This window comes from Salarias fasciatus, chromosome 11 (genome assembly GCF_902148845.1).
Source record: "Salarias fasciatus chromosome 11, fSalaFa1.1, whole genome shotgun sequence".
NCBI classification, from domain to species: Eukaryota; Metazoa; Chordata; class Actinopteri; order Blenniiformes; family Blenniidae; genus Salarias; species Salarias fasciatus.
Window position 1 is genome coordinate 7968526 of NC_043755.1, and position 23011 is coordinate 7991536.

At 42.0% G+C, this 23011-nt stretch overlaps 1 protein-coding gene across 1 annotated transcript in view; it reads left to right on the plus strand.

Moving 5' to 3' along the window:
* Positions 1 to 23011, plus strand: part of lipeb (lipase, hormone-sensitive b) — a 30154-nt gene that overhangs the window by 2100 nt on the left and 5043 nt on the right. Inside the window, exons 2-10 of the mRNA XM_030102377.1 lie at positions 7731 to 7972; positions 9751 to 10035; positions 11386 to 11476; positions 13091 to 13236; positions 13612 to 13797; positions 15076 to 15228; positions 18302 to 18446; positions 20522 to 20749; positions 21994 to 22179. Coding sequence (XP_029958237.1) covers positions 7731 to 7972; positions 9751 to 10035; positions 11386 to 11476; positions 13091 to 13236; positions 13612 to 13797; positions 15076 to 15228; positions 18302 to 18446; positions 20522 to 20749; positions 21994 to 22179 — 1662 coding nt within the window. The remainder of the gene's footprint in view (positions 1 to 7730; positions 7973 to 9750; positions 10036 to 11385; positions 11477 to 13090; positions 13237 to 13611; positions 13798 to 15075; positions 15229 to 18301; positions 18447 to 20521; positions 20750 to 21993; positions 22180 to 23011) is intronic.

Here is a 23011-nt window from a genome sequence, read left to right on the forward strand (position 1 = left end):
GTTTGACTTTCTGTACCAATAAAAGCGCAGATGTTTCCAGTAACATTAATGCCTTGTAGCAAAAAAATCAACTCGCACTCTCAAGAGAGACATACCATAAAATGTAACAATAGAATAAAAGCAGAAGAGAAGCAGCAAGAACATTTCCCACCGTTGCCATCGTAGTATTTGTGTCCAAGTGTTTCGGGGTGTGTTTGTGGTTTAGGAGTCTCAATTCGCGTTATGGCACTGTCGTGTGACTTCACTGCTGTTTTCCCCACAGGAAAAATATCCTCACAAGCTACATCAGCACCATCTGTTTATAGGTGTTCACTTGTTGCTCATGTTCTGCATCCTGACTATTTCTACAAAATTGGTACATACTCCCAGTCAGTAACAACAGTGTGACCTTTTAGAGGTTCCATGATCAAAATAGAAAAATTGCATTAGTAATTTCACCTGCTCTTGCTATTATAGCGGTACCTTTGTATGTGTGATGAACACAGGTAGCAAGAGGATGTTTTGTTCCTCTAGGAAGTGCGGACATTGGGCAAATGTAACCAAACTGTGATGGTCAGAGCTTCTCCAAAGGTGTAGTGCTTATCCGGTGTTCTTGGTCCGTAAAGGTCAGTATCATCAGAAGTGGACGAAGGAAGAAAAATTGAACTGGAGTCAGGGTCATGGGCGACCAAGCCTCACTGCATGTGGTCCAACCGAGCCCCCATTGTGCCAATATTACAGGACTTAAATGAGCTGTTACTTCCATCTTTGTACTAGATCATACAGCACACCTTCAGAGGTCTGGTGGCGTCCGTGCCCTGACGTTTCAGAGCTCTTATAGCAGCAAGATATTATGCTGGTGGTCATGTTGTGACAGATTACTGAAAATAGTTCAACATTGTTTTAAATTATAGCCTAGAAAGTGTTTAAATGTATTAAAGGTGTTTAGGAATTTCCATGTGGGAAAATGTCTGTTCTTCTTGTTTTGGACCTTTTCAGGACTAGGTTTTAGTGCTGCAGTTAGTGAGTCAGTGTTGTTTTGAAGTTCCAAGTTTTAAAGCTGTTTTGATCAACCTTTGATCAGTGGTTTGACTGATGTTTGGGGACATTACCAATGTTTTACAGACCATATTAATAATAAAATCCATAAAATGATTTTTTTTTTCCTAGAACAATTGAAGTGTTGTTAATAATTTATAATCTCACACTGGAGGCTTTAACCGATGTCCAAATCAGTGAAAGGTCACAAGGCGTTGCAAACTAATGAGCCAATAGCAGGCTCGCCCGCTGTAGCAGGGATAAAGTTAACTGTGCCGGGGTTTTCTGTCGATCCACTGTCCCTGTGAACGATGGATGGGAGGGACTGATGGAGAGGAAAAGATGACACGGCCCATCGCTGCTGAGTGGAATTGGTTATGACAGGCTGACACGCGCAGACAGAAGTGAAGAGGCATGTCGTGAAGACAGGCTCGCAACAGATACAGAAAGAGGGGACAAAACCTTCTGGGTTGAAAAGTGTTCTTCCTCACGACCTCCCCTTCCCCCGTTCCTTTTTCTCATGCGTTCTCTCTTTTTCTCCATGCTCTCATTGCTTACGTGGAAGAGAGGAGACAGAAAACGACAGAGCCTTGAACTCAGATGCCGGTAAACACTTTTTTCCTACTTTTTCCTCTTTCCAGCTTTTTTCAATAGTTGCTCCTCACCATCAATTCTTTGCTATGCCAGAGGCTGCCTGTGGGCTAGTTTTATGCAAACACTCAATTCGCAGTGTCTGTGGGCCCTGCAGGAGTCATTATACGTCTGTAATGTTGCCGGTGTTGGTTGTTTTACATGACTTATTAATGCCTTTTCTCATCCATCTTTAATGCGGAGAGCCCAGGTACAAGTTAGTAGTTGCAGTGGGCTTACAGTAGTCACTTGTTTCAGCGCATCGCAAAGGGACAAAGTTGAAACTGGTTGTGTGTTACTGACATTGAAAGAGGCGGCCACAGCAGCTGCAGATGCACAGCAGGCAGAGGTGATAGCACCAGCAGGTGAGCCATGTTTTTCCTCCAGTGGTGGGATATACCGACTGCTTATCCTGGCTGGTGTAATGGAGACACTTATCGTTTCTGTATTTGAAGCTTATCTCCAGTCAAACAAAGGTGAGGTCTCCTCCGTGCAATGGCGTCTTTAAACGCCGAGTGAGCTCTCGATAGGATGGTTTTCTAACTGTTCATTTGCATTGTGTTTGCATGTTATACGCTTCCCTGTAGTCAGGCGGATGTGTAATATTTGCTGGCTTTATTGCCATTTGAATAAGTTTAGAGCAGCTTATGCTGATCCAAGGCTTGGTGAAATTCAGGCCTGGCTTACTGTGTCAACATCAGCCCTGCTGGCCCGCTCTGATGGGAAAATGCTGCTCCTGTTCTAATTAAGCAATGCAATTTTAATTTGGGCCCGGTGCCCAAACTACTTTGACTGCAAGGCTGCAGCATGGTTTTTAGGTGATTGCTTGACCAGACCAGTCACTGTTTCGCCTGAGGCCATCCTGCTTTTAATGCATTCATGAAGACTGATGAATTTATTATTGGTTGTTCTTTGTGTGCTTTAGCTGTTTTTGTGTTGCCGTCAGAATTTGCGTTAGTGAACATTCAGCACTTACTATTAAAAAATTTCATTGCAATCCACTGACTTTGTTCCAAAATCTGAGATGAAGCAACAAGCCTGGAATTGTACACGTATTTTTCCTCACTGCTAAATTGTCTGGAGTATGACTGCAGCCTTCTTAATCAGTATGACAAGTTTTGTGATTTAGAACAGCATTGGTCGAGGGTGGTGTGACGCACATTTTTGTGATGCACTCCTGCTATCTGGTGAACATCTACATGAAAAGAAAAACATTTATTCATATCAGCAAGACCGCACGTCTGAAACAAGACTTCACTGTTCAAATTCTAAGCATCAGCTTCTGAAGTAGAGTCAAAAATCCATAAAGGATCACATGGTAACATGAGGACAATGTCTTCATTGCAGAATTATCTGTTAACATCCATTCATCATGCTGCTACGGGGTGAAACAACAGCCGTGTTGCAAATAATCATGTTATCTTTGGGATTGCTCAGCTCGGTATGCGGGTGCTGAACTTGCCAATAGTGTCAGGCGAATTTGGTATGATGTAACATTTACTGTTGGGGAGCTGAATCTTGACGTTAAGATAACAAAACCCTCAGAAAGGAAGCGAGAAGTTTCCCCAACTATGCGACACGGCTTACTGGAAAACGTACTGTTATGATGCATTATTCATTTAAAAAATATTGTTAAAATGAAAATAAGAACATTCTTCGAGCACGACAGGCTGATAACAGTGTTTTTATTTTGTCAAAATGCTATATGTTCCTCCAAACAGAAACATCACTGCCACCTCAGTTTAAGTGAAACAAAACCAAACACTGTTAAACAAACATTTTGTTAAAGCTATGCATGGCTGTATACTGCACTATGATAAGATAATGTTAGCATTTACAGATGGACGTATAAAGATACATATGTTCATGAAGGTATGATTACCATTATTTTCCACGAGAAAAGCCTTGTTAGTTGCCAGAAGGCTGGTTTTGGTTAACGTCGGTACACATGAGGCCCATCTGATGGAGCCGATTGTCTGTCAGTGGGAAGGTTCGATTCCCCCTCCCTCAGCCTGTCCGTGTGTCAACGTGTTGTTGAGCAAGACACTGAATCCTGCATTGCCTTCTGTAGATGTTGAAAGACTACTGAAGCTGTGAGAAATGCACAATATAAGTGAAGAACGGTGTCCTTCATTTGTACTTGCAGCACAGCTTTATAATATCTTATGAAACAATTAACATTTTCCATGTGCATCATGAATACGTATTGAAAAGGGTTATTTATTGTATTAATTATTTTGCTTCCACTACAGTAGAGACATGGTTTTATCTGGGAAAATGTTTTAGCTTATATGTTTTATCAAACTGGAGCATCAATCCTTTCAACAAGTCAGAAAGGATGAATAAATAAGCAAATAATCCATCATTGTGCATTCATGGTCTTGTTACATTCTCTACATCTGATAAATCACATTAAGTTTAGGCTGGCAGATATATGATATCCATATTTGTGGAATATAACATTTTTTTTTTTTGCATTAACTCTGCAAATCTGGATGACAAGATTGGATTTCCTGCCCAACTCTGATTTTATTTTTTATTTTTTAAACATGCGGTTACATATTTCATCAAGTGACCCATATCTGATTCTCGTGATTAGACTGGCCTACATTGCCAGAAAAATGAGGCACGCATACTTGTAGTGTTTGCAAACTTCAGGCTGCATCTGGACCAAGCGCTAACTGTGAAGCCAATAACGATGACATTATGTTTTGCATGAGTGTTGTGGTGACCTGAGAAGTTTGACAAAGATTGCCGGGATTTTTCAGCAAGGGAGGAGGAAAATGACCAGAATTGCATCATATATGCGTTTGCTGCAATTATTTCTTTTGATACTGAAAAAGCGTGTGACCTCCTCAACTGCGATATACATGTGATCTATTTAAATGGGGCCTATATCTGATCTAAGAATATCTGAATACATGTCTTTTTCCTGCTTACGTTGCCCAATAGCATGGACGGATGTGGAATTAGACCCAAAGCTGCTTCATTACGTTTTGCAAGAAAAGATAAATTCTTATCACAACAACCATGTGTATTCATTTGATCTGTTTTGGACCTTCTGTGCTGCTCAGTGCAGGGGAATACTTCTTACATTCAACGCAACATATGCCATCCAACAAATCCAGGGGTTTGTTGTAGCAGATTAGAGTGCACGTAAACTAGCTGACATTTAAAGCGACACTAAGGAACTTTTCAACCTTAATAAAACATTTTAATATCTTTTGTGATGATACGTCGACTTACAACCAGTTGAATGACCCTCTGTCACGGCCTGAGGGCGTCAGTATTGCGTTCACTTGGACTGAGCAGCTGTGAGGAGGGTGGTAGGAACCCTGCACACTAAAAAACTCCAAATGTGCAAACTGCTTTACGGCATGCGTCACATCATGATATAACATTGTTTAGCCACCATTAGATTCATTACCTCGTCGCTATCCGTCCTTCACACAGCCGCTGGAAACAAATGAAGGCGAGTTCAGTCCAACAGCATGCCACCGGGAGCAGCATTTTACGACGTCACGCGCTAGGCCTCATGGGAACTGTAGTATTCCTTCAGGCAAAACACTACCGCTTTTGTCCACTGGCGCCGCCAAAATCAACAAAAACTGAAAGTTCCTTAGTGTTGCTTTAAAGGGATACTTCAACATTTTGGCAAATTGACCCATTTAGCGCAATTCCGTAGTCATTTCGAACAGCATACTTACTTTTTTTGTGAGGGCGAGCTGTTGTTTATTCAGGGGTGAGTCGGGAAGGTTTCGGGACGGACACAATGGAAGTGAATGGTATTTTTGTTCCCCTCGTCAAACTCATCAAATACACAATCCAACAACCCCAAAACACTTTGGTGGACACGTTATAATCCGCACATTCACTACGCTGTGAAATATTAATGCACAATTACGAGATTGATTTGTTTATGCGAAGATTGCTAAGACGGAACTACTTACTAAACATGGTGTCTGGGCGTAGTGATTTCAAAAGAAAAAGCAGTTCCCAGTATTTGCTTCAGTGTCGTAACGCTACAATATTATTTGTTGGTGTTCCACAGCGTAGTGAATATGCGGATTAAAACGTGTCCACCAAAGTGTTTTGGCGTTGTTGGATTGTGTATTTGATGAGTTTGATGAGGGGAACCAAAAATACCGTTCACCTCCATTGTGTCCGTCCCGAAAACCTTCCCCGACTCACCTCTGAATAAACAGCAGCTCGCCCTCACAAAAAAAGTAAGTATGCTGTTCGAAATGACTACGGAATGCACTAAATGGGCCAATTTTCCAAAATGTTGAAGTATCCCTTTAACACCTCAACAAGTGACTTATTAATTTCTGGTTTGTTAAACAGCTTGTCATCAGCCCAGGAAGATGCATTTGCTTTTGTAGTTGTTTCGCTAACTTGGGAATGGGCCAAAAGGAAATCCATTTTTCACTATTTCATGATCCTAATTAACACTTTGAACGCTTTTTTTATTTGCGTTGCTCATTGCAGTTGAAGTTGTCGCAGTCAATATATAAGCACGGGTTACAAGTTTATAGCGAGGCTAATGAAATTTTCCTGTTCATTTGTTCGACTTGAGTTTTACCAATGGTAATTTAACACACAAAATCAATCTTAAACAGTGCTTTTGACCTTATTATCTGTGGTTTTCCCATTAAGAGTAGACGTACACGGGTCCTGTAAAGTATCGTCAGTGCTGGAACGCCACATTTCTTCGTCGCAGCTAGTCCTGTAATCTGCTACGCTCTCGTCACATTGCCTGAGCTTCACTCTCTGTGCCTGTAGTCCATTTCTGCCTTCGCTCGGTCTCTCAGCGTACGAGTCACCCGATACAGTAAGTACCAGCCAGTTCTCCAGGGTGCTGTGGAAACTGAGGTCTCAGGTGACTCAGCAGGGGTCCAGCAGGAACATCATGTGAGCTCCTTGTTATGTTCCACCTGTGTAGACAGTTGGGAAACACGCTCAGCCGTGTGTTGTCGGCTCTATATCTCCCTCTGGGATTCTTATGTGAGTGTGCCCACATGTTTTTTTTTTTTTTTTTTGTCAGTCAGTGTATGAGTAACCGTGTGTTTTCCCAGCAGTGTCTCTTCGCCTCCTGGTTCTGGGTGGATTTTGACTGCTCAGCCTCGGTTTATATCATTTAATTTCGGAGCTTTGCTGAACGTGTTTCAATCAATGCGCTCCCAGTGAATTGTTCTCCGGGCTGAGCTAATGAAAGTATGAGAACATTTTGTCAGATAAGTCCAATGATATCCCATTTGGTATACTTTTTAAATGCCGATATGGATGTGGCTCTGCACAGTGAACGGGGTGCATTTTTACGCCTGATGGTATCGATCCATCATTTTCGAGTTTCTGCTTGCAGATTACATCGATGGGCATGGCAGATTGTTATGATCAGACTTGCTTGTTATGCTTGCTGAAGTGGATTCCAGCTGATGATGGTGTTATTTGTTTTGTTTTGTTCTTTTAGCTTCTTCATAGATCAAGACTGCGTTGAGTGCTTTTCCCGGAATAGCTTCTGAACAGATCAAGTTTGTGCAATTTCTTTGTTGACATATGAACTTGGACGGAAACAATCTCAAATGGCGGTTTACTAATATGTTGGCACACTTTTGTCTCCTTGTTCTGTTTTTTCCTTGTCTCAGTTCTCGAAGAAAAACAAAATGTAGTTGCCTCATGGTTGCACAATTTATTTTGAAATATGGAAAATATTTTTCAAATCTTTTGCACAAGCCGTGAGAAAAACATCAACAACTGTTGAGGTTTTTTTTGAATGACACTGTACCACTTTGGTTTTTATTATTTAAAAAAACTGTTTTGTATATCTTTGTTAAAATAGACCCTGTTTCAGGTATTCTGGTGCAAATTTGTTACAAAATCTGTTTGGTTTTGTTTGTTTGTTTTTTAGTTTTTCCTGTGTGTATGCATACTTTAGCATGAATGTGACTTGGTAGAAGGTGAAGATGGACTTTTGGCGTGAGCAGGTTTCTATAAAACATGGCGACATTCATCAAAGCTGTTTTGTTTTGAATACTTGTAATTTAATTCTTGAAATCAACATCAGTCTTCTCTCTCCCTCGCAGTGATGGATACCAAGGCAGTTTTTGCGTCTGTGTACAGCGTGTGTGAAGAAAATGCCACCTTCTTCTCCGGAGGAGCCAAAGGATCACAGGGGGATGCGGCGCGGCGCCTGGTGGCCGCCATGAAGCTTATCCAGGAGCACGCTCGCAGTCTGGAGCCGGTCGTCTGCGGCTTTGCTGCCGTTTATCACCATTTTGATTTTGACCCACACATACCCGCGAATGGATATCGCTCACTGGTCAAGGTAGGCTCTGGGATCATTTAGCCCTCTTATGATCAGGTTCCTTCATTTATTTGTTTGTTTTTTGGCCCTAAAAGGTCCAAATGAGGCAGTTTTTTTTTTTTTTTTTAAGATAACTTCAACCAACAGTATTTAAGTCACTCGGTAGGAATATGTGGTTCTGACAGATACTCCTGCTGTACTGTGGAAGTCCTGGACGCCACTGCAATGTCTATAAAATCTTGTAGTTTTCGAAATTCTCTTCATATCGGCAGCAACGTGAGATATAAAAGGATTAAAGTCCCTTTGTGCGCATGAGTCAAGTGTTAGATCTTTGTTTTCATTTCATCTCCTGTGTGACTGGGGAGAATGAAACACTCCAATAATGCAATCCATTCTTATCAATATTCTCTTCACATTGTGAGAAACTACTTACCAGCACCTCTTTGCCTTAATATCGCTTTGATTCAAGGTCGGCCCATTTGTTTTACAGATTGATTTTATGTTGCAAATTGGATTAGATGAATTCCTCCAGCTGCCTGATATCCACCACTACTGTATCCACTGTACTTTATCTTGCGCTGCTATTGATGAAACATCATGACCTTCACTCGCTTGCAGCCCACCAAACCCGAAGGATCGTAGTAGAGCAGCAAATGAATGGCGCTCTGTTTTCTCGCCTCTCGATTTCCACATTTCTAATCCTCCTCATCCCTGCAGTACCACTCACACTAATCTGTAACACCCCGGTGAAGCAGCAACTTTTTTTTTTCTCCGTGTTCGTATTTAGGCAAAGTATCACATCTTTTTTTTTTTTTTTTTTTTTTTTTGTGCTGAAGCTTACCACACTAATCTTAATTACAACTTAAGCACACCCAGAGGACATAGAGGACATGTCTTTAATGAGTGCACAATTATTTAAAGAAAAAACCTCATTTTGTCATATTACTAAATGCTATGAGTTAATTTTTCTTTATCTTTTTGAGAATAATTGTTTTAAGTTTTGTTCCCTACATGATAGCATGTATTGATTGTTAAAAATTTGCTTTATGAATGTGTTGCTCATTAAATATATGTATATTGTTTAACACATTTTTATGTCAAACCTGAACACTTACATCGCTTTCAAGCCACATGATTTGCTTGATTGTGCCTGACTATCAATGATCTCATTTACATGATCATAATAAAAAAGAATAAGTGGGAGTAATTGGATGCAGTTCAGAGATGTGATAATCATAAAACCCCGATATTATATCGCATCATGCTGCTTTACGTGATCACTTGAGCAACATGATACCTCCAGAATTCAGATATTGATCAGATTATCAGTGTGCATGCAGGCATGCTCAATGGTAAATAATGAATAGAACAGAACACTTTTATGTGTTGATTCATCCAGCTGCTCTTTTTTGGCTTGAAAGTTGTCAGCTTTCATTATTCTCATTTCATAAAGTGTATGCTCTTGTGCATCAAGGCCGACAAGGCGAACATTTGTTACTTATTGGCTCTCAGTAATAAAGAAGATGAAGAATCTTGTAGAATGTGGAGTTTACAGGCAAGTATAAAACATGTAAATACTTATTTACTTCGCTGAATTGTGGAGCTGTGTGCATATTTTAAATAGAAATGACTTGTCTGGTATTGACTCAAATTTTAGTCCTTTAACACACCAAGGAATTAAAAGTTGCTGGAGAGCAGGATCAAGGAACAAACGGCTTTCTATTGAGATTTATTTTTATTGAGGAGAACTGATGTCGACTAACGTCCCCGTCATTGATTCTCATGTCCTGTTCTTCCAGGTTTTGCGTTGCTGCCTTCTCCACATCATCCACAAGGGGCGCTACATCACGGCCAACCGCCGCAGCATCTTCTTCCGAGTGGCGCACAACGCCGGGGAGATGGAGGCGTACTGCAACGCTCTGTGCCAGCTCCGCGCCCTGCTCTACCTGGCTCAGCGCATGCTCCACGACAACAGCTACGGCAACCTGTTCTTCCAGGACGAAAGCGGCCTCAGCGAGAGTTTCATCCGCGAATACTCATCCATGCACAAGGGCTGCTTCTACGGGCGCTGCCTGGGCTTTCAGGTGAGACGAAGACGCGGTGGGGTACGACGTCACGCTGCCTCATGTTTGATTGCAGGCTTGACGTTGCAGTTACGAGGTGAACAGTGTTAAATTTACATTAAACCTTTCCGAGATTACAGAGGAAGCATGAAAAAGCATGTTAGAATTAACCTCTCCCACTCAGACAAGCAAGCCACTGTCATACACACTTTCACTCCCACACGCTCACGTGGCTTATTTACAGTCATCATATAACCTAACAAGCACGCCTATGTGCAAACTTTGGCCCCGAAGGCCAAAGAACACCAAGAAAACTCAAGAAGTACTCGGAAAACACGTAAACTTCATGGGAAAGAAAGCCCTGCTAGGAAATCAAACTCTTCAAGCAGTTCTCGTCACTAATCCACTGTTGAATTTTGCTTTGGGCATCTTGTTAAAAGAAATCATTTTGAAATTGCTAATCATGCATACAGATATTCTCTAATATGTTCCATAATAGTTTGAATAGAAACTTGATAAATGATGTTTTACATCTAATATTGCCACTATGAACACAGTGGTTAACTTACCTATATGTAGATTTCTGTGAAGATTAACAGAAGAAATGTGAAAGGAAGAATGCATGCGTTGCTCTAAATCACTGAGATTTTAATATGAATGAAATGTGATATTTAAATAATTTAGCGCCATAGTAGTCCGAATAGATGGCAGAATTTGTGGTTGATGGTATTAGGACTGAAAACGGAGTGTTATGTCTGGCTTCTAATTTTATTCTCCTGGTGTTGTGGCAAATTTTGCATGAAATCAGTACGAGGGCCTCAGACAAGACGAATGTGTTAGTTGTGATCCGTGGAGACTTGACTGAGCGAGCCGAACGCCAGGCGCTCAGTGCCACATTGTTCTGCTTTATGCCAGTGGGTGTATTACTGCAAAGGGTTTGAGATCCACTGCCCCAGAATATAATATTAGGCTCTAAAAAGAAATGTTAAAGCCATTAAAGTCATACTGAACTACAAATGACTCCTGCTGTCTAAACCTGCAAGTAAAAGGAGAGCAGGAGGTCTCGGGATGAAGGGATTGGGCTTCTCACAGCTATTCCCTGTGTTCTCGGTTGAATTTAACGAGAGTGACTGACCCCCCCAGCAGTCAGAGGTCAAAAGCAAACTAAAGGGAAAATATGATGAAACCTCCCTTCTACCTGTTTTCTATCAATTTATAATGTCTCACAGCCATTTGATATTCTGATATTCCCATATCTGTTTCACTGTCTCTGGATGATTGCAGGTTTAATCTCGCTCCGTATCGTGGTTTTCAATGCGCCACGGCGAGTGGATCAGAATTTAAAGCATTCCTCTGTTTTCCTCCGTCCAGTTCACACCATCCATTCGACCGTGTCTCCAGACCATCGCTATCGGCCTGGTGTCCTTTGGAGAAAACTACAAGCGCCATCAGTCAGGAATAGGTCAGCACCAGCCCGTCCGCAGCTGCACCCTCTCATCATCCAGCCACGTCGTTCACATTCATAGATCGTACTTATCCATCCCCATGCCCCTTCTGCGCTGCTCCTTGGCCCCCCGACTGTGTACCTTTTGATGTTGTGTGTTTGGATTTTAGATGCTCTTTCATCCCCTGGAATCTCCAGGGTTAGCTGATGCGCTTCGTCTATATTTCAGAATGTTTTGAACATGCACGCAGTTATGTATAGAGGCTACGCTAACAGAACACACACCATCATCCGCACGTCTGCCGCGTGCACGCAGACACATGCATATTTCAGCGTTCACAGACGAATTATCCAACTCAAATGGTTTCTTGTGCTCTCTGCTGCACCACAGTGGAGGCAGGAGGTATTGCACCGTATGGTGAGTGAACCAGAACCCCCCTCCAATATCCCTCCCCCCATCATAGTTCTCTGTAGCGACCTGAGAGACGATATGAAGAACCTTCCTATGTTCTGGACTTCATGTTATCCTTGATAGTTTTATAGTCCTCTAAGACTGTAATTAAAAATAGACACACTCTTTGGCTGTACTGCAAATGATGCTTGTTTGCAAATGGAAACGATTAAAAATATAAGTTGGAAGTGCTATAACACCAGAAACACACTGTTAAAATTTCAGTTAAATTGGAGTTGTTACTTTCAGAAATGCTATATTAACTAAAATTTCCATACACAAAAGAGCAAAACAATTTCGAAGGTTTCCAAGTTATTTCCATTTTTTTTCTACAATTTTAAATATTTTGCATTTGCAGACAAGTTATAGTGTGGAAAAAAATTCATATATGGCTGATTGAGGCTGTTTAGTGGTTGTGATTCTCAGCTGGAGACACATCGGAGAGGTTTGCAGTGCTACTACTTTTGAAGTCTTGACCATTACTCTGCCTTCAGTTTCCCCCCTGAACGTGTTGTTTTCTGGTGCTTTATCTGTCGCATACTGTCACTGCAACATTTTATTCCTTTTTATTAATTTCTACCATTTTCATCTGTGCAAATATTGTAAAATATTTGCCTTTAACTTCTCATTATGGTGTGTTCAGTGTTGAAGGTTGTTGCTCACATATAAATGTCATTTTGCTCATTTCGCACGCCAACCGTTTGAACCGAGGCTCCTGTGGGACCAGGTCTCGGCCTGCTAATCGACACACTTTGTTGTGGATCGATGGCAGAATTGACGGGTGTCTGAACCTTCATCTCCTCCTTTGTTGTTGTTGTTGTTGGGAAGAAAGAATTCCTGATGGTGTTTTGACTCTCATTTCGAAAGTGACTGTGAGCTTTTTGGCTGGTTTAAAAATACCACCACAGTAATCCCATGGGTGAATTTATCCCAACACACTGCATTGTTGTGGAAATTATGAAAGCTCTGTTGCATAATGTATATCAGGAATGCACTGTGGACCTAGATTTAGTCTTTCCTGTTTTGGTCTGGACCAGAAGATTTTACCACAAGTGTCTCATACATAACATACTCTCCACTTCTTTTCTTTTTCTTTTTTTTCAGTTTTATTTATTCTCTTTTCTGTTTCTGGTGTCTTCAGCAAACCCCCCTCATTATTTTCACCTTCCTCCGGCTCACAGGTGTCGCAGCCAGCTCCTTCTTCACCTCAGGGAAGTACGCCATCGATCCAGAGCTGAGAGGGGCGGAATTTGAACGCATTACCCAGAACCTGGACGTCCATTTCTGGAAGACCTACTGGAACATCACTGAGACCGAGATCCTGTCGGTCAGTTGGCCTTCAGCTCCTGTTTTATAAACCGACAGACGTGCCAGATGTGTGTTTATCATTGCTCGCCGGTGCACACAGCTAAGTGTGCCGCTCCACTTTTAATTTTAAAACTACATCAGAGATATTTTGCTTTTCCTCTGGTAAAAGTACCTTCCCAACATTATGCATTTTGGCCTACAGGCCGTTAGCAATAATAGAGTGGAATTCAATTTATTCAATAGAGCTCATGATTTATTCATCTAGTTTCACTTTCTCTCCAGTGACCTGACTCATTCTGGTACTTGCACTTTTTTTCTGTCTCTATTTTCCCCTCTCTATATGTCTCTTTCGGTTTTTTTTTTCCCCCTTCTCCATGCATCCATTTTCCTCCAGGGTCTTGCCAGTATGACATCCACTCAGGTTAAGGTGAACCGAGCTCTTTCGGTGCCCCCTGTGCCCTTCGACCTTCCCTTGGCGGCGAACCACAGAGCATCAGTAACGATCCCTTCACCGTCATCGCACATCGGCACGGCTCCCGTTCAGATGAGACTCATCTCCTATGACTTACGTGAAGGACAGGTACTCGCATCGTTATTCAGCTCACACTATCGTGTGGTGTACTTGAAAATTCAATAAAAAAACCCTTCATTGATTTGGATTCTATGCAAACCCTGCCTTGCTGTTGTACTCGTCTCTCTCGGCTTCCATGTAACTCAGTTCTGAGTTGTTATGACCTAGTTTGTGAACATTTTTCTTCACCGGCTGTTCTTAAGCGTCTTACAAATACGAGCCTCAAAAAGTTCCTGAACAGTTCCATCCAGCGGTATTTATCGGCATGTATAGAAATATCTTTAGTTGTGTGTGAATGACTGCTTCAAATCATCAACTTAATCCCCCTCGTTATCGCTTCTCATACATATCGTCTGCTTCACTTTTTTTTTTTTTTTTTTTTTTACTCTGCTCCTTTCTTTTTTTAACTTGGTGTGCCTCTTGAGAGACTACTTCTCTCCACTCAAGCTCGTTCTCGTCTGGCACTTAACCATGCATGTTATCAGAAAACAATTCCAGCATTGATCATTCTCCAGGAAAACAACAGCATCCTTTCTAATGTCGCAAAGTACAAGTTTACTCTGGCAAAGCCTTCTCACTCAGCTACGGCTCCTCTCCTTCTGTTCTTCCGGTAATGAATGCGAATGAGTGCAAGTTCCTCCAGACGTAGCAGGTTCTGTCAACAAACCGCTGCAGAAAAAAAAAAAGTAGTTATCTCTCAAAGGAACTCTGCTGCTAACACCGGTAAATAAAAATGCACATGCATGTATATGTCTGCACGCACGACAGCTGTTGTTATTGTAATACTATGTCTGCATGGATGCACCAGCATCCAATAGTAACTGGCAATGACAGAAGTTTCATTCAGAAACTCATTATTTTTCTAAATTAAAAAAAACTAACAAATTGACTCTGCTTTATATAAGACAACCTGCGCTCCAATCAAAACCAATTGTTGAAATGCAAACATGAAGTCTTGACATTCTGTCATAATTGATCTCTCTGAAATTCTTCGACTCCGCACCTTCAGAATAGATGACTTTCAGCTGCTTTGATCCGTTCACCATGAATCTGAATTACCATTATAGAGGTTGAAAATAGCGATAAGCTATTTTAAAGAACATACGGAGTAGAAAACACAAATATAAATGCTTCAAAAATGAAAGATTCCTAAAAAATCTACTTGAGTACAGTAATGAAGCACATTTGCTTCCAGAAATTTAATTCAAGTAAGACGAGCCTGCTAGCAGGAGGTCATGACCTTCTATATTCATGTCTTTGTTCATCGTTTGCTTTTACTCTCTGCAGGACAGCGAAACCCTCCTCTCTCTGTCCCGTTCTGAGGGCGGGGCTATTTCTCTGTCGTTGGGGTTGAAGACGAAGCGCCTCCCATCCTCTCCCTACCTCCTCATCCACTTTCATGGAGGAGGGTTTGTGGCTCAGACCTCCAAGTCTCATGAGGTGAGATGATGCGCTCGAGCTCAGAGTCTCATTATTACACTGTCAATGTCTGACATACGATTAAAATCCATCCGCTCACCTTATTTTGTGTATTTACATACTTATGTCATCTATTATGTAAAGTTTCGTGTTAATCTGTAAACCATCCCTCACACGTCGAACTGATTTACAATGTTTCAAGCAAAGCAGTAACCCAACCAAGTTCACCATCTCACCCCTTCAGTAATGCTCTTTCAATCATAATTCTAATTTAACCTGGGTTCATTCTGACGTTGATAAGACAGGGGCTGTTGGACTGGTAACTCCTCTGCTCCTTTGCTGTCAAAGTCACTTCCTGTCAGTACCTTGGCGTTTAATGAGCTGTTACACTAATTATTTTTGTAATTATTCTCAGGAAGCTTCGTGTAAATTGATGCTTTGACCTCTCTTTGTGTTGTGTAGATTGGTAAGGTACATTCAGATCTGACCTTAACTTGACAGAGAGATTGTTGTTTCCATCTGCTTGCTTCATTTTCTCCCATTTTTTTTTTCCTTTTAACTCATCAAAGGCTTATTTTTTGCATTTAATTTTGTCACAAAACTAACAGTCACACTGACATTTTTTCACAGTTTTACGGTCTATAACATTTTGTGTGGATGTTCACGTATTTATCTTGCTTAGTTTGTCCTAATGTAAAGGATTATTTATTTTTTACATGGTTGTTGACCCCGCTCCCTGTTCATCCGGCGCTGACGTGGTCATCTGTGGCACTGAGCGCCCTTTCTGTGGCATCAAGCTACTTACGGCTGCTGTGAGACAGGGTTCTGGGAAATTGTAAAGGACATGGGCATCCTTGATCTGCAGCTGCATGGCAGCCAGAGGATGAGAGGAAGCAATCAGGAAAGGGGTGAAGCAGGGCTGTCATGTTGAATTAACAGAGAACTGTAAAACCCCGCGGAGAAAGATTACCCTGGGCACTAATGGAAGACTTGTCAGACTATCCTTCTCTTTTCTTCCTCTGGGCTTTCGCTTTTTTATTACATCCTCCCTCTCAATCTCCCTAATATCTCACACAATCCTTTTTCTTCACTTAGTGCCCTTTTCAGGTCTCCTCTTTTGTCATATTTGGGCATTACATACTTGGCTCCTTCCTAATTTTTTCGAGGTGTCTCTTTTCCCTCTTCTAATCCCTCAAGGCCAAGAAAGAGAGAGTGAAAGAATGGGAGGTTTCTAAGACCGCTGTCAGGAGCCGTGTCCCTCATATCTCAACCGCTCCAATATCCTTCATTTGATCTTGTCTCTCCTGTTGTGTGAAAACAAAGAGTCCAGGCTGAGTCGCTGAAGCTCGGCGGTGATTAAGCCATTGCACAGCGATGCTGAACTCACAGTAATGGATGATTTGACATCTGATTATTTAGCGAGTTAGGCGCGGACCACACACATCCAATTATGACCAACAGAGGTATAAGATTACAGATTACCTGTCAGGCCCTGTTTGGGGATGAGTAGGACTGCGGCTCCCATTAATTCCTGCTCTGAGAACAGATTTGGGAACCAGTGAAAAGACGTGACTGCGTGTCATGAATTTCCTGAGTCATGTAAAATTAAACAGCTCAGGTTCCACCTCAGTGAAACACACGCATACGCATCTTTTCAGCATTACCTGTGGGGCCCACTCAGTGGCAGAACTATGCTTTACTAAAGCACAATGAAGTGCCTCAGCTTTACGGCAACCCAATGCAGCTTTTACCTGAACCATAAATCCACATCTCAGCCCTTAAAAAAAAAAAAAAAAACACCACATCTTATGTCACTCAGCATTTTAGACCCCAAAAAGAAAGGTTTGCTGCCACGTTTCAGACCCCACAAGGACAGTAAAGTAAGTACACACTCACACCCCTTGTCTTCCCAGTGGGCAATTTGTTTTAAGTGTTTAGCTGCTTTTATGCAAGCGGATGATGGACTGTCTGGCTCGCTGACAGACCTGCTCATGGACTCAGGCGCATGTCGACACTCATTGTAGATTGCCAACAATGGATGTTGTTCTCATTAGTTGTGCATAATCACACAGGCATTAGGAGTACCTTCCTACTGATAAGCACAAGCCGACGGTCTCATGCTCATATTTGTTTCAGGATTTAACCCTTAAATAAGTGGGTTGAACATTATCTGGGGAAGTAATTAATAGTTTTGTCATTTGACTTCTTCTTTGTTCTTTTCCACTTCAAAAAACAGTGTTAAACTGACATACAGAAATATTTCAAACACAAAATCATTCTTGTGTGGGCTGAAATATGAAGCTATTTAGATTTTTCCTAACTGGAATTGCCCAAATCTACTTAAGGGAGAACGCGAGGTCCATTCAGTCGTGCATTAAAGCGTTAAGAGGACAGCAGTGTGCCGCAGCTTCCAGCTTTTCGGTTGTCATGAGGCGACGTACAGATACTAAGCCTTTGGTGATATTGAGGATGGAGTGATGTGTCACTTTCATAACCATCTCTGAGTAACAGAGGTGCCGGGAAAAGATAAAGACAGGAGAGAGGAGTAATACCTTATAGGGATAATATTGTGTCACAACAACTTTTTACGTCTTTCTCACATTTCAAGGTTACTGCAGAAGTACAGTGGACACTTCACCTTACAACAGTGACAAAAGAAACTCAATATTTATCGACGGTGATGTTGTTTTTTTTTGTGTGTATAGTTGTTGTAAAGCAACGCCCCGATCTTGTCTTTGTCCTATTTCTTCATTCTCTACAAAATAGGACACGGGGGGCACCTTTGTTATTACGCTATGAAAAGAAAGGAAATGGAGGTGACTGCGAGGGCAGCGCTCGTTCTGCTTTTGTCTAGACAGAAAGCCAAGAAGCAGACGGATGGCATCAGAGGAACATACCATTTCCCTAACTTTTTATCCTTGCTCAGTGTCCCACCCCCCTTGCCCCTTTCTCCTCATGTTTTTTTTTTATTGTTATTATTATTTCTGTCGCTCATTTTTACTGGTGTCTCTCATAAATTCAACATAGGATATATTCTTTTATTTATTCATTTCCCTGAAGTCTCTTCTCTGCCTGTGTCTACTGTCTGCTGCAGCCCTATTTGAAGAGCTGGTCCCAGGACCTGGGAGTGCCCATCCTGTCAGTGGACTACTCTCTGGCCCCCGAAGCCCCCTTCCCCAGGGCCCTGGAGGAGTGTTTCTATGCCTACTGCTGGGCTCTGAGAAACCACCACCTACTAGGTACACACACATCATGATCTGCTCTGGAGTGCTGCAGATTTTTATCTTACCTACATTTTTTTTTTAACTTTCCAAATCAAGTTTTTGGGGAGTACACAGCTCGTTTTCAGAGTACCACAACAGTCTGAATATAAATGTTTCACATCTACTTAAAAGGGGAAAAAATGCCATAATATTATGACCAATGTAATATTTTGCCAATCTCACATGTTAAACCCTGAATAGATTTAGTTTTTTAAGTATAAAGTAGTATTTCCCACAAATTTATTTTCGTTTCCATGAAAACGTTTTTTAAATTTTTGTCAAAAATTTATGAAGTTGCAAGCTTCATTAAAACTTTTCCACCCTTTCTGTGTCATTCCAAAGCGTTACTATTACTATGAAAACCTGTGAGATGTGATGATGTTTGGACACATGAAAGAGAGGCATAAATGAAACGCCTGGTGTGTTCGATCCTGGGTTTGTTCTGCATGCCATCACTGAAATGCAGCCATGTCCTCAGTGGAGCTGCGCCAAACGCAGTGGCAAAGTATAGATCAGGGAGAAGGTATAAAAGATTGTTCTAAAGCTTTCGCTGTTCCTGGGAGAGAAGTGGTGTCAATAAATGCTAAACGAAAGAATCTAGAAAGTTAGATTTTTTTTTATTTTTTTGATAATTGGCTCTTCAGTCCAAATAGGAAACGGAGCACAAATAGTTTTTTTTCTCTGAATAAATAGGAATGTGACAGAAATCTGAATTAGTTGAACCCTGCAAATTGTCCGTGTTATCTCTGCAGTAAGAAGTACTGGCGGGATAACTTTCTTATCAATGACTATTATACTATATACAACTATTATTCAATGTCAGTTTTCAAAGTTCTTGAAGCAAACCTCCTCCTGAGTGTTGCTGCTTGAGAGACTGTCTACAGCCAAGACATTGCTAAGAGACTGCGGGACTAGTCTTTGTCCTCCAGTGGCCCGGCCTAATCCCAGACTTAAAACTCAAAAGAACTGCAGCAAGGAGACCTTAAGTTGGCAGGTCACATCCTCAACGTCCATTCTGTTTGAGCTTCAGCAGATTTTCCTGGAAGAATGGGATAAACTGGACAAATTCTAATGTGGAGGCTTGTAGAAAGTCATCCAGCGCGGCTTGAATTGCTGTCATGGGGCTTCTGTAAAGTTATGAGTAAAAGTTTTGGATACTTTAAACGGTTCTGTGTGTTTTATTAAACACTTGTTAGCGAGGAGGCAGGAATCAGATTTGCAGTGAGGGAGTTTTGACGTGTAATGCAGATCTGCTTGAATCAAACCAGAACATTGCAGTCGTGTTGCATGCTCCGTTACCGCTGAGCTACCGGGGCGCTTAAGGGGCTGAATACTTTCTGACTGATCTGTTTTTTATCAGTTTAGAATTAGATCAACAAAATGAAGTAAGCAGAGAGCGAAAAGTTGTGAACGCACGCAGAATATTTTGTATGCAGTTCTAATGGTGTATACCTTCCGCAGATAAAAAGGAAAAACCTTTATTAAAATTAATGAGCAAGCACAAAAAAGGATAAAGCTCACCTGCTTGACTGTGAAGGTGGAGGAGCTTCTGTAAATCCGCAACTGCGTTCTGGCCAATTCCCGGGTCCCCGCTGAGAGGATTCATTCATCACTTTGAAAGTGATGTTGCTGCAGGCCTCCTGCACCTTTTTACTCATTGTTCTGCAGTATCACACAGATCGTGGCGCTCAGTATCCGGACCGAAAACAAATGGCGTCTGGTGGGTTTGGGAGTACATCTGACCGCCGAGGCACGGCCTGTCAAATCGCCGTGCTGCAGCACGTTAGTGTTTAACAAGACGCAAATATCACGGCTCATAGGAAGACAGAGAGACAACAGCCAGGCCCGGGCAGGTACACTGTGTTACCGTGCTGGACAGAGAAAGCATCGTTATTTTTGTCACACTCCTTTTCATTACAACTCAGTGGATTTCACAAAGTTCAGATAAGCTTTTTCATTTAAGTTTTGCCTTGAAATCTTGTTTCTACTTTTCTTTTCTTACCTCTATCTTCACGCTTCCTTTTATTTATTTTTTTCTTAAATCTCTCCAGGCTGGACCGGGGAGAAAGTCTGTCTCACCGGCGACAGCGCGGGTGGCAACTTATGTGTGACGACATCGATGCGTGCCGCTGCATTTGGTGTGCGAATGCCAGATGGTATTGTGGCAGCCTATCCAGCCACCCTGCTGACGGCCTCCGCATCGCCTTCCCGTCTGCTCACGCTTATGGATCCTCTGCTGCCGCTCAGTGTGCTGTCCAGGTGTCTCAGTGCCTACGCAGGTAGATGTGTGTGTGTGTGCGTGTGTGTGTGTTAAGCAAAGAAATCCTCCAGACATTGTTGGTTTTTGTTGTTGTTGTTATTTAGCTGTTTTTTGTTTTGTTTTTTAGCCAGTGCCTGACGATTGATATCAGATTTTTCAATTTTTTTCTGTATGTATTTGCTGTTTATAATATAAATGGTCATAAATTGCACAATTCTAATAGTCTGGACCCAACAACATTGATGGAGACAAATGACTTCATAAAATATCATCTCTCCACAATGTGCACTCATTGGGGACATTGCATTGCAGAATCCACAGCAAGGTACGGAGGTAGTTATGGGAAAAAAGGAGAGATAAGAGAAATACTGTATTGCTGGATAAAGCTGTGATGATAGTAGTCAGATGACATAAGGCCTTAAACTGACTGTGCATTATGAACAAGAACTGAAGCAAAAAGCAACAATATCTCACTCATGCTTGTTAAACTGAACTTTGATTAATCAGGAAATTATCCGAGTATTTTTATATTTTACCCCTGACAGCTGTGGGACTCTGTTGCTTTAATCATAGCAGGGGTTTCTCTGCTTTTCAATCTTATTTTTGCCTCATTTCATTTATAGTACGCATTGCGTGCAGCAAACAAAGTACTGTTGTCTTAATAGATGACAAAACGAGCGTGGAATACACTCCAGGCTATCATAAGAGCCGTGAACCTCACCAGAACAAATTGTTTTCCAAAAAAAAAGGCCTCATTTCCAAAGTGTAACTGTGTCATGTCCTGGAAATCTCCTCCACAGCAACTGGGTTCATTTGCATATAAACCTCATTTTCACAGTGTCATTACCACTTGTGAAGAAGCTGGAGAAACTCTCGCCTGTCTTTTGATAAATAGTTGTTTCACAAGAGGAGAATTGCAGAGGAAGGTGGAGGACTTGGCAAATAACAGTGAATACTGACACAGTGATATTGGCAAAGCTATGTCTCCTTTCAATCCCTGAACTAAAACACTTATCATTTTCTATTGCCTCCCGCTGTCATCGCTGTGTATTGCCGTCTGTAATATAAATAGCTCCGTGGCAGCATTGAACCCACTCAGTCAGCGGGATTCTTCACTCGCCTATTATACCTTTCCTGTGATTGCTTTTACATCTTCTATTGTTTCTCATTTGTGCTCACGGAAGAATAACACTCATCCTGTTTGCATGCCTATTTTTTTCCCCCACCGCTTCGCTCGCCCTTCCTTTACGTCTCCTCCTTCAGGCACTGAGCCGCAGACCGAGAAGCAGGCGGAGAAAGTGAGCACACTGAGCCTGGTGAGGAGAGACACCGCGCTGCTGCTGCGAGATTTCCGACAGGGCGCCTCTAACTGGATTCACTCTCTGCTGGATCCTAACAGAGCGTCTGCCTCTCCCGGCTCGGCCGCAGAGGCGCCGCCAGCAGCCACAGGTACGCCAGCGAGCGCGGTCGCCGCTGCCTGTGCAGTTTGGTGGGATCGGTAGGTCCGATTTGGGAGGCATGCAAGGCATTTTGATTAGCAGCAGTGGGGATTTTAATGTTTCTATGGAAGTAATCTGTTTTTATCTTTAATCAAATCAGTGCTGGAAGTATATCTCAGATCCCTCCACATTTCTAGTGTGTTGGTTAAGTTTATGGAAGTGTTCCCCCAGTGTTCATTGAAAGCCCATATGGAGGGGGTCAGCAACATGCATCCAACAGCCAATTATCACTTTATCCCGCCTTGTTGTGTCACTTTCTTGCGGCCCCGTTCATATCCATTCACCTTAACACAACAGCAGTGCTCTGACAGTAATTGTTTAATTGTAGCCGCCGTAAATCTGGTGGGGAAATTGTAATTTCCCCGGCGTCCCCTTCGCTAGGTGACACCCTCACAGCTGCAGAACTCCGTCTAATGAGTGTGTCATTGGTGGGTGTACATTATTAAAAGGCCATCGCGGAGCTGAGAAGGTTCATTATTAAAGAGATAGCAGATCGGTGGAGCTTTTTTCTGAGGCGACCAGCCTTGATGACTCCTACAGCTGTGTTTTGACAGCTTTGGGCGGGCAAATGATATCACCGTGACAGCACTTTTTGAAATTCCTCCTCCTTCTTCTCCTCTTTTCTTCTTGATATTTTCCTATTTGCATTTTGGGCTTTTAACTGTTGGCTGTCAACCAGAGGACATATGATAAGTGGAAACAGTAGACTAAGTGAGAAGGATTGTGTGTGACTGTCAGTGTTGAGTCTTTTTTTTTTTTTCATGTGCCCTTCAACTGTTATC